The sequence below is a fragment of the Halichoeres trimaculatus genome, unplaced genomic scaffold (assembly GCF_033239565.1).
Source record: "Halichoeres trimaculatus isolate MK-OKI-2021-1 unplaced genomic scaffold, fHalTri1.1 fHalTri1_scaffold_3, whole genome shotgun sequence".
Taxonomy (NCBI): Eukaryota; Metazoa; Chordata; class Actinopteri; order Labriformes; family Labridae; genus Halichoeres; species Halichoeres trimaculatus.
Window position 1 is genome coordinate 9,147,434 of NW_027437181.1, and position 12,402 is coordinate 9,159,835.

At 40.9% G+C, this 12,402-nt stretch overlaps 1 protein-coding gene across 1 annotated transcript in view; it reads left to right on the forward strand.

Annotated features, from left to right (window-relative positions):
• Positions 1-12,359, forward strand: part of LOC141787486 (USP6 N-terminal-like protein) — a 36,031-nt gene extending 23,672 nt beyond the window's left edge. The window contains exons 8-14 of the mRNA XM_074665928.1: positions 1,199-1,247; positions 2,637-2,757; positions 2,856-2,950; positions 3,119-3,184; positions 6,618-6,717; positions 8,017-8,169; positions 8,467-12,359. Of these exons, the coding sequence (XP_074522029.1) occupies positions 1,199-1,247; positions 2,637-2,757; positions 2,856-2,950; positions 3,119-3,184; positions 6,618-6,717; positions 8,017-8,169; positions 8,467-9,089 (1,207 nt within the window). The 3' untranslated portion in view covers positions 9,090-12,359. The remainder of the gene's footprint in view (positions 1-1,198; positions 1,248-2,636; positions 2,758-2,855; positions 2,951-3,118; positions 3,185-6,617; positions 6,718-8,016; positions 8,170-8,466) is intronic.
• The last annotated feature ends 43 nt before the right edge of the window (positions 12,360-12,402 follow it).

Genomic DNA, 12,402 nt, shown 5'->3' on the forward strand with positions numbered 1-12,402 from the left:
TTGAATGAGCACAGACAGCCTGTGCTCCACCCGCAACATCTAAATGTATAGCAGGGTCTCATATCCACTGGGTTTCCTACTCACACATAGTTACAAAACACTGTCACAACAAAAATTACTTTGCTGTATAACAACGGTAAAATACTAGCAGCAGGGTTGCCAGTAAATTATTGTTATTTACAGTTATATACTGTAATCCAATATACAGTATTAAACTGTAAAAATAAAGAAACAGTGCATGCATTGTAAAATAACAGAAAATTACTGCTTTCAGTATTTAACCGTTATTTTACAGTGAAACTTTTTACAGAGTAGATACAATCCAGGCTCTTTCTCAGTGAGGAGGGTACGCTCAAATCCCACCCCAGGTCTCAGTTTGTGTACACAGCAGAATGGAGCATTGGTGTATCTGTCTTTATACGACTGTACTCAATGATCTGCTGTCTTATTTATGCTCTTTACTGACTTCCCAAGTCATCATTGGCTCTAACCTTTGGTCCCACAGTTCCTGTTCAGCATTCCGTGGACTTTGTGCTTTCAGGGTTTTTGTTCCTTCATCCTGCTCTGAACTACAAGCTAAGCTAAAACTGGACTATTTTAAAGCTAGGATTAAGAATAATCTAATCAGACACATTATTATTTATTGGCTGATGTAATGTTTGCTTGTTTTTGTAAAAGAGATTCATTGGGAATATTCCTGGTGAAAAAAAGTAAACTGATAAATGTCAGAGAGGAGCACAGTGCAAATACTAAACCTGTCTGTGGTGAAGAAATCTCTGATCAAACTATTCAGGATCACAGGTGTCACAAATTACATGTGAGTGCTTTTATGGGCTGGTTTTTACACCTAAATCCTCATCAGTGTGTGCAAATCTGGGCATGTGTTCATACAGCTACACACTAAACTGTGTGTTAACCTCTGGACACCATTATTGTGGTGTTTTTTTGACAAATTAGCTCAAGTTGAATATCTTTCTTTCAGTCTCCTATCTGTTTGTGTTTTCTCCTCCACTTTACTCAGTCTCACTCAGACAGACTTCATCTGTTTGGCCGGTTTGGACTGGACTTGGTCAGTCTGATGTTGACCATCAGCTGTTTACTGTCTTGCTTATTCCTGTGAAGAAGGCTGCATAGTAAGTAACACTGAAATACCTCTATGAGTGAATCATTCTTCTTCTCCTGTTCTTTTCCTCTCCAGGCAGCAGTCCCTCTTCCACGTCCTCTCTGCGTACTCCGTCTACAACACAGTGAGTGCCTGTTTTTCCTCCATCACGAGAAACACTAAAACAGCAGTTAAACCTGATCTAAGTGATAAAAATCCACCGTTTACCTTTGCTGAACAGAGCAGGGGCTTTGTGTTTCATTTTTCAGCTGAAGCTTATTGCGTGTTGTCTCCGTTCAGTCTTTTTCTGTACTCGTGTTGACCCAGTGGATTCAGCTGAAGCCCGTAGATACAGAGCACTCCTGTATGAACACAACGGCGTGCTTTCGCAGGACTTTATTATCTTGGAGCGCTCTAATCCTCCACTTGTGGAAACAAACTATGAAATTTGAGGGTTCCTACAAAACAGCGAGAAAGAAACATGCAGGTTTAAGTCTAATGCTCTTTGTTTTTGAGTGTTCAAGATGCCGGAGATGTGATATAATAAGTCAATAAGACAGTGGCATTCACAGACCTTTTGAAGGGCAGAGGCTAAGGTACATACTGTGCTTTCTCGCCACTGAAGAGGGCGCTGAGTTCTGCATTAACAACCCAAAAGGGCAGCTTAGTGTGTTTTGCTGCCATGGGCACTTGAGCACACATTTTGGCTCCCAGGAGGACACTTTAGGGTGCTTTGGCTCCAAAGAGGGCATTTTGGCATGTTTTTGTCCCCTAAAAGGTCACTTTAGTGTGATCAGCTTCAAAGAGAGCCCATTAGCACACATGTTAGCACCCAAGAGGGCACTTCAGTGTGTTTTGGCTTCAAAAAGAGCACTTTTGCACACATGTTGATATCCACAAGGGCTGTGTGTTTTAGCTCCAATGAGGGCCATTTACTGCGCCTTTAGGCTTCCAAGCGGGCAACTTGGCTCCAAAGAGGGCACTTAAGTGCATTTTTGCACCATAAAGGTGGCACTAGCACACATTTTGGCCCCCAAGAGGGCAATTTAGCATGTTTTGGCTCCAAAGAGGGCCATTCACCACACATCTGGGCTCCCAAGCGGGCACTATGGCCAAAAAGAGGGCAGTGTATCATGTTATTACTACCAAGGGTGCAATTCAATATGACTGTCCCAGCCAAGAGGGCAGTTTAGCATTGTTTTGTCTCCTAAGAGGACACTTTTTCTTGTTTTTTCAACAGTTGTTTCAGGTTAGGGGGCACCCCCCCCCCCCCCCCCCCCTTGTGTACACCACTGCAATTAGACCAAATAGAGAAGTGTTTGAGGCTCATTATGAGTCAGTAATGTTAGATCAGACTTAATATGAGCCACATTCACCTGACAAGTCCAGAAAATGTCTACTCTCAAGATATGACAAAAATGAGGCCTGATTTATTTAAAGAGTAAAAAAATCTCTCTGTCAGCTGGGCTGGGATAAAAACAGTCTTTGGCAGCCTCTTACATCACCGCCCTTTCCTTTGTGCTGCCGCCTGCAGGAGGTGAGCTACTGTCAGGGGATGAGTCAGATCGCCGCCCTGCTGCTGATGTTCATGAACGAAGAAGACGCCTTCTGGGCTCTGTCACAGCTGCTGACCAATCAGAGGCACGGCATGCACGGTGAGGCTCTGTAAATGCTGATGTCACTCAGGACGTTCTCAAACCGCATTAGCTGGGATTAAAATCTCTCCTCTCTCTCCTCTCTTCATTGTAAAAAGGATTTTTTGTTCCCGGGTTCCCCAAACTTCAGCGGTTCCAGGCACATCATGATCAGATTATTTCCAAACTCATCCCCAAGCTGAAGAAACATCTGGTGAGATCACTGTTACGCAACGGTTTCATAACAGCAGAGAGTGATGGCAGAGAAACAACGCAGCAGAGAAACTTCAGATTCATGATGACATAAAAAGTGATTCATGTCCAGTTTGAAGCTGTGGTGGATGCTAGTTTTATCTCTGCCCTTTTCTTTGTGTCCCTACAGGACAGAGAGCAGATGTCTGCAGGGATTTACTGCACTAAGTGGTTCCTACAGTGTTTCATTGACAGGGTGAGGAACCTCCTTTATTTATACCTCTCTCTGCTTATCATATATCCATCCATCAGTATTTCATCGCCTCCTGTAAACAACAAAAACACATCACATCTAGACCAGTGCTGCTCCTCAGGCCTCATATGATTTATCTCAGGAAACAGTACTTCATTTTAGTCTCTTTGCACTTCCAACGCCAACCCGTGCCCTTTTTGGTAGGTGGCATGTAAGCCAGATGCCGACAGCCGTGTCAGCTACAAAATAGCATGATGGCATTACAGCACGATGCAGTGTACATTGCAAAAAAATGAAATCTTATCAAGTGATTTTTTCTTATTTTCAGTAGAAAATGTCTTTTTAGAATTTATATGAGCCACGTTCACCTGAACAATCCAAAAAATGTCTTGTTTCAAGAAAAAATAAGGCCTGAATTGCTTGTAACAAGTTAAAAAAAATTCTGCCAATGGAACAAGACAAAAGTTACTTGTAGTAAGACATTAATCAAGTTTCAAGCAAAATTTTCAGCAATTTTTGTCCTATTCCATTGGCAGATATTTTTTACTCGTTACAAGCACTTCAGATCAATTTTTGTCTTTAAACAACTTGAAACAAGAATTTCTTTTTAACTGATAAGTTAAATGTGGCTCATATCAAGTATAATAAAACTTAAAATAAGACAAAAACACTTGATAAGATTCCAGTTTTTTGCAGTGTTACCCACAACAAAGAAGAAAAACCCAACACAGCAATCAAAGAGCCATGATGGAAGACATCCAGTAATGTGTCCCATGTGACCACTGTCACATGGGAAGAGACGATTCTTTCAACCAATCAATGGAAAGCAGTATTTCTAGCTCCACCTTCTGGGGTTGGATCGGTATGTCTGGCACCCCGACAGAAGGATACCAAAAACATAGGATGGTATGGGTCGGTATTTTGGAGACCTCTCCTGTTTTAGTCAAAGGAAATGGCACAAAATGTGCGCTGTACTGAGGCTGTACAATGAGGCTTTACGTTGCTTTCACACCAGAGCTGTTTGATCCACTGGCTTGTCGTTTATATTTGTAGGGGGGTGAGCACTCCAAACTCTGGTTGCATCACAGCACCTGACAGCAAAGTTGACCAACTAATAACGAAAGGCAGGCAGTGATTCAAAGCACAGGGCATCTTGAGCAGAAGAAAAGAAAAGCAAACAGCATGAATCCAAAGATACTGATTTGTTTTGAGATTAATTCTGTCTTTCATATATTTTACCAACATATTTGTGATTTGATTCTTTCAAATCCATGCCAGTACCTTACTTGTTGTCTGTGCAGCATTTAACAAGTCTATTTCCTTCATCAGGGCTCACCCTCTCCTTCGGTACAGAGTAACTTTAACTCTTGATTGTTCCCAAATGGTGGAATGAATAACCTAACTTTATACGATCCACAGAGTCCCTTTGTACATTCAAGAGGTGTCTGAAGACTCATCAGATTAAGGCACTTAGTGTCTGATTAGACATGCACCAATCAATAATCGATCGGTGCTGATTTCCTTAATTTTGGGGTATCAGTGACCAGCCCATCCTTGCATTTGAAACTGATCTTTTATACCTTCAGGAAGGTCTGACAGCCAGCCCTTGCTGCTTTTTGCTCTGAGATCTAAGACTCAGGACACTTTATTGGTTGTTAAAATATAAAGATTTTATTGTTTCACAGGTATTGTTCAATGATTTTCAATAAAATAAGATTGGAACATTGAAGGTATATGCTGTCAGTTATAAACCATAAAAATAAAAATTGGCATCGGCCCAAATGGGTACCGTCCCAAATCGGTTTTGGCACGTCAGGCATTTTAAAGATCGGTGCACCCCTAGCCTTAGTCTGACCCTTCTCCTCCTTTGTCCTCAGGGGTAAAATGAGTCAGAAGGTCTAAGACCCAGCTCTTAGTGAATATTCCGCACTGTTCATTGAATGTTGGTGCAAGTTAAACCATTTTTGATGTTAAAAAAAAAAACAAAAAAAAAACCTTCTTCTCACTCTTGATGGCAGCACCTGTAGCCAAATAACTTGAAGGTCTTTGTAGTACTAAGGTTTTCCTTTTTGTCTAAATTCTTGCTTGTGTTGTACATCTCCTTGGACAAAAGCGTCTGCCAAATGAGATTGTAGAAATGTAGAACTTTTCCAAGCTGAGGACAAACATAAAGCAGGCCTTTGCAAAATTTCTTATATCACTCACACATGGCTACAAAAAATATATAGAGCTGTTTTATGTTAATTTTTTAACTATGTCCTTAAATTAGATTGCTTTGTGAATCTTGTTGGTAACGTCTCTCTGATTAGACCTTGCAAGTTGAAGAAAGCAACTTTCACATTGGCTTTTTGTTTTAAGGAGCATATATCGCTGACTTATGATGCATTCAAAGGCATCAGAAAATCTAAACTTTGCTTCTGTGTTACAGCACAGTGACTGACAGAACTGTTGCCCATGTTAAAATCTTCAATCTGAAACAGATCTAATCATCCACTTCAAAACCAGTTTGAGCTTTTGCCCTCAGGCCTTCGTTTTAGAGGTCCTGTGAGGAGAACTAAAAGACTTCAGGTCTCATTTATCCACAGAGCAATTTGTTTACTTAATGGCAAGTAGCCCTGAGGTTGCTTTTGATCCTCTTGCACTACAATTTTTTATTTGCAGTACACTTTTTGCAATACTTGTTGTCATTTTCTATTTTTGGCTGGAGCTCTGGACTGAACACTCATTAGTAATCTTGTGTATAGCTTTCTTATATTATTGTGTTGTTTTTTTATTATGTCTGACTTTAAGACTTTTCATTCGGTCTTATTTTTACTGCTGATATTGTCACTGTGTACCTTGTCTTTTGTGTATTCCTGCTGCAACACCAGTCTCTCTTTGCACTTTGAGGAATTTGCGTGTCATTCTCATTTTATAATGATTCCTCTTCACGACCGACAGTGTAAATTGAAATTATTAGCAACAAGATGAGTGATTGCTTTATACTGAATTTCAGTGCCTCTGTGTTTGGAAAGGGAAGTTGATATTCACCCCTCTCCCTGAAGTGATCCAGACTCTGAGAACCACAGCCTCAGTGGTTTTATTCTTTGAGCATGCAGAAGAAGAATGTGTCAGATTGCCTTTTCAGAGACAGCTTTACGTGATATCAGAGGAAAGAGCTGAACTCTGCAGCAGCATTAGAGGAGAGCATTAAAAACTGTTAAGCTAAACTGTTGTTAGTCTCCTTCATGCGTGCCCACAATCCTGCGGTGGTGGTCTGGCATGATTCAGTCGCTGTCAGCACTTCTCCGTCCCGCTGACTCGTTTTGCTCGGAGGGGCCTCTGAGGTCTGGGACGGACCCAGAAGAACCTCCAGACTCAGGCCAGGAGCAGAGCTGCAGATATGTGAAACCCTCTGGCGTAAACGGTGGTGTGATGACCTGTTGTGTTCCTGCAGACACCGTTCACGCTGACGCTTCGCCTGTGGGACATTTTCATCCTGGAGGGAGAGAGGCTCCTCACTGCCATGTCCTACACCATCCTGAAGATACACAAGAGTAAGGACATTAAACACAGATCAACACATGAGAGGGAAAGTCCAGGGTACTCTGAATCCTTAGCTTTATGTTTACAGACTCTGGAGTCCAAACTACTGCAACAGTTTTCTTTAAATCTGCTGAAGTCAGTTGTTTTTGTCACTAATAGTTTCAAATTTATTCTTTTATTTCTTCTTTTCTTTTTGCTAAAAAGCTGAATGGTTAATTTTTGGCAGAAATGAATGTTACATCACACTCTTCAAAGCCATCAGAGTCCATTCATAAAACAGTCAAACTCACACAACAAAAAAATCAGCGACATCCAGCTTTTTGTTTATTTTGCACTTTTATTTCAAACTGTCGGTCAAGAGTCTTGTGCAAAACACAAAACACGTAGAAACAGCTTTTGTATGCTGTGATGTAAAATGCATAGACTGTATAATCAAAGGGCGTAGTCTCCTCAACGTCACCTGTCTGTTGATAGCTTCATATCTGCTTTAAAAGCTTTTTTGGATTGGCGAGTATGTGACTTCCTGATTTTCCGGAGCCAGCCTCAAGCGGACACTTGAGAAACAGCAGATTTTAGCACTTCCACATTGTCTTATATTCCTAGACCGGAGGTTGCCGCTTGGTAAAATTCCAGCAGCACTGAGAGTAAAAAGTGGTTTCAGGCATTTCAGTTGTGGCTGAGGTGAATACGCCACTTCCTTAATGGCTTATTACAATTTGAAACCTGATGGAACTGGTATACCAGTTTAAAAACTGGAATGTTCCAATAGGGAATGGTATATTCCACTCAGTCGCTAGTGGAATACCTGATACCACTTTTAATTCTCGCTGTCACCATTTTTGTCAGTGGGGTCTGGTGGCTTTGCAGAAAGTTGTGTAGTGACGGTTTCAAGTTTTCACAAAGCTCTGTTTCTCCAGGGAAACTTCTCAGTCTTCAGGCCGCTGTGTAAAATAAGGCACAAAATCAACTGAACATACTCTTATCTGATGCAGTCATTTCTTTGCTGGCTGAAGGAATCCACCAAAGCTCTTCCAAAAGTTTTAGTGTCAGGTTACCAGGATCATAAACTGTGGAAACAACCTGGAGTTCCCCTTTATGATGAATCATTTTCTACTCATGCTCTTGGACAGAGCCTCTTCTCCAGACCACAAACACTCTTTGTCTTGCCTCAGTCAGCAAATTATTATTCAGGGGTCTTAAAGGAGCAGTTCAACATTTTAGGATATGCAGTAAGAAAGCAGTGCTACTGTTATCAGTGTGATGAAAATAAAAAACAACCACCAGCTGATTTTCTGTGTGTGTGTGTGTAGAACGCATGTTGAAGATGTCTCTGGAGGATCTCAGAGAGTTTCTCCAGGAGCGGATTGCTCAGACGTTTTTCTACAGCGATGACGTAATCGTGGAGCAGCTTCAGGCCTCTATGACTGAGCTGAGGAAGATGAAGCTGGACCTTCCTCCTCCAGGTACGCAGCTGCACACAAGACAAATCTTTCTGTTTAATTTGAGCCTGGGCCCTCACCTAAGAGTATATAATAATGCTGTGACACACTCTCATCTTACTCTGTTTGAGTAAGCAAGAGTTTGTTGCTAGACTAGAATCAAAACAGAGTAAAGGGGGGAAAGTTTAAACAATGAAATGCTTTAAAAAGTCTAAAAACAGCCACATTTATTCTCTTTATCTTTTAATCAATCTTTTCTTTCATAGTGCCAAACCACCACACGTCCTCTCAAGTACGTAACACTCCTTTTGTGTTCTTCAGGGAAGCCTGAGGAGCTGCCTCGTAAGCCTCTGGGTCAGGAGCTCCCCGTCCTGTTGAGTCCCTCCAGAGGAAAGCCATCCTCAGCCAGCGGGTTCCCCAGAGCCGGCCTGAGCCTCCACATCATCTCCCATCATCCTGACACCATCTCTCCAGACCAGAGCCCCTCCAAGGACCCAAGGGAGCTCGAAGCTGCCGGTGAGGAGGAGGCTCCACTGCCTTCCCCAGACCCCATCATCATCCACAGCCAGGCCCCCCTGACCCCTGATGGCTCTCCACTGACCGGTCCCCCGCCTTACCAGCCCCCGGAGAGTCATGAAGCCGTCACAGCAGAGGAGGAAGTGACACCACAGAGGGCTGATTCACCAAACTCCACAGATGAGTCCTCTCTGGCTCCACGCTCAGCTGTGGAACATTCGTCCTTTAAGGTTCCACGGACTGTTTCAGCGCCAGTCGCCTCGGCTCTGAGCCTGGCTCCGTCTGAGAGTCTGTCTGCAGCAGAGAGGGCTGAGGACCGATACCTGGTCCAGTTGCTGGAGCAGGCTTCGGCTCTGACCACCAACAGGAGCCTGAACCAGGACTCCAGCGAGGCATCGGAGGAAACACAGCCGACAGATGTCTCCTGAAAGAGCTCTGATTATCCAGTTAGAAGGAGGAATGTTACAGTTACAGTGTTATTTATCAGTACCGTACCTGAATTATGATGCTCGTTTCAGGCAATCTTAAAAAGTTCTGCTACGACTCTAAGAGGCAAGTTTTAAATAGTTTTTACTAAAAGTGACAGGATGTTATTTATAAGGAAGTCAGCAAATGTTTGGTGCCAAAAATAGAAAAGAAGTGAGGTAGATCTAAAGACTCATGTGTTGAAAGTTTTTTATTGATTTGAGGAAGTACCTCAAGAGGAACCAGATCTACAAAAATCCCAGAAAGCTGTTTGCATGAAATTATCCAGCATAGAAATATCCTACAAAATTGATTTATTGGCTGTTTATCACTATTTCACACGCTGCAAAATCACAGTTGATTTGCAGAAGCATGTTTTATAAGTTTATTGCACAAGTTGAGGCACACAGTTCCCTTTTTGGCAAAATATCAGCAGAAGAAGAGGAGAGTTTTCAGGGTGGAGATTTTTACTTTTTGGCCTCAAAAATTCAGTTTCTTAGAGGCTGTGGCTGATTAGATTTTTAACACACAGTGTCCCAATTCAGAGGCTGTATCCATCAAAAGCTGGATGTCCTATTTGAAAGCCTCTCTGATGAAAGTGTCCTACTTCTCAGAGGACACGAAGGATTCACCCAATAGATCCTCTATGGCCTGGGACATCCTGTGATTGAACGTTGTTTCAAAATGAGATGGGGGATTTTCAGAAGCAAGTTTCAAGTTGATTTCAACTCAGACAAAACAAATGATTATTTAAAACAAATGCAGAGAATCAGGGGGATGACAAGAAACATCTAGCAGAAGGAGATGAGTGAGTGTAGTATTGTGGAGACATAAAAATAAAAGCACAAAGAGGAAATACCTGATGCCACATCTTTGAAACCAGGTAGGGATAAAAGGATAGAACAATGAGATAAAAGCATAAATCAGACAAGGAAATAATCAACCCTTGAGGGTTGCTTTAAATAAAAAAAAAAAATTGTCCTGCCAAACACTGCTATAAAAATAAATCAGATTCTTTTTTTTTTTTCCACTTTTTTGCTCGGATCTTTCAATTAATTTCAATCCCAATCAAAAATGCCAGATATTTATTTATGTCGATTTTTTGACCCTATTTGATTACATAGTGTCACCATTTTATTTTGGGGAAAAAAAAATAATGTTTTTATTTCTTATATAATAACTGTTAGAGGGCTGGGGCTTTTTAAGAAAATATCAGGCTTATTCATACAGAAAATTGGCCATAAAATTGATTTTAATGTCAGATTCTTAATTTACTATTTTAGAAGACATTAATTAAAAAAATCTTTAAAATAAACTGTAATAAAATATAATAGATTATTATTTTTGCGTCTTTCTCCCTCAGATCTTTCAACAACTTCACTTTGAATCAGACACACCAAATGTTAAATTATTTTCTGGGAAAAAGGAAAAATACTGCTACAGTCTTAAAAGTTGTTTTTACTGTTAAGAAATGTGAGTGTTTTGTGTATAGATTTACAATGAGTGAATTGTCCCATCTCTGAAATGAGGAAATCCATGATTGTATTGTGTAAAAAAATGTGCTTTTAAACTACTATAATGGGACTAGATGGGACATTGTTGCCCTCTAGTGTCTTCAAAGGGTAGTGAATTAAGAATCTGACACTGCAAAGAAAAAAACCCCCCATCAAATTCAGTTTTATTACTAATCTTATGTTCATTTAAGCCTGAGCTTTTCTGGAAGGAAAGGTTTGGTTCTTTGATGTTTACAGCCTCCTGAATTGGAACACAGCTGAAGTCAGCAGCATGCTGTAGGAATGTGAAATTTAGAATATGAAGACGTTTGTCGTCCTGAAAAAAGCATTGCATTGTGGGATTTGTAGGACTTTAATTAGGCCATCTTAATTTCAACGTTTTAAACATTAAATATGTAATCATAAAACCGTTTTGAACACTAACCTGTGTAAAGAAGTTGCACCTCACGTTATGGAGTTCCTCCATAGTCTAAAGGTATCACAGCTGCATCCCCTCACACACACACACTTCTTTCTCTCTCTTTGCACTGAGCATGTTATATCCAACAAGATAAATGGTTCTGGTTTCTCTGGATGATGTACAGGACGACACAGGAGCATCCAACACCACACTGACTCAGTTTCTGGATGGAAGTCTACATCACCCGGTGAGAAACTTTGACCACAGAACTCCCAGAAGTCTCTGTGTCATCACCCTTTACAATAAAAGAAACACTTTTGTAGTTTTGTAATGTTTTGTTAGAGAACATATTGTCGCTGGTTAGCCTTTGTAAAACGTTTGCTAGCAGAGTTACAGGTTTATTTTTTGTACCGATGTCTCGATGCCTTATTTGGATCGGCTGCAGCTCCGGTGTGGAGACTGTTGATGTGAAGCCCTGAGGTCATTGAACACAACACAGCGCACTAAAAGGACGTGTCAGGTGTTGTTGGACTGAACACAAATCATCTGACTTGGTGAGCTGGCTCACTGTTATGATTGTACACTCTGAAACCTATTGAGCTCGTCCCAAATGTGTGTTTTTCTAGCTCAGTAATTTATTGTTTTCTCCTTCAGGTCGTTAAATAACATCCTTTTATGGCTCATCTTTTTCACCTGGAGTATCTGCTGCATTTCCATTGAGCTCCTTTAACTGTTAAAATGACCTTTAGTCTTAAAAACAAGGATCTAGATTTAGACGTGTGTGAGATTTTCCTTCCTTTGTGCTTAAAGATGTACAGTAATGTAGAACAGTTAGAGCAAGTTACCCTATCTGAGAGTAGGAAGCCTGTTTCTGCAGATTAGAAATAGTTAAAGGGGGACATCTTGTGGTTGCTTTAGGTTCAGCATGTCTCCATCTAGATCTAGTCTAGAAGTAGAAAAGCAGTAACGTTTATTTTGGGACATTTAAAGTTTGATGGAGGAGGTGCCAGACTCATCCAAATGACAACAGATCAGTTTTTAAAGTGATGTAACTGAAGATGTGTGAATATGTTCTGGCTCTTAAAGACTCTTTATTTGTATGTGGGAGCGTCCACAGTTGAACCAGCTTGCCTGAAGTGTTTCCATTACATGCATTTGAAGTAGCTTGTGATGTTGTTAGGCACTTCAGCTAAGTGAGTGGAGTTCAAACAAAGTGTTTCACTATTTGCTTTGTTGTACGATGAAACTGAGGGCACCTTTTGTTAAGATTGAAGTTAAGAAATCCTTGAGCTGAGACAATACAACTTTTATCCTACCTGGTTTCCTGTGTTTATTTTGAATGAGCAAAGTGTACTAGACCTT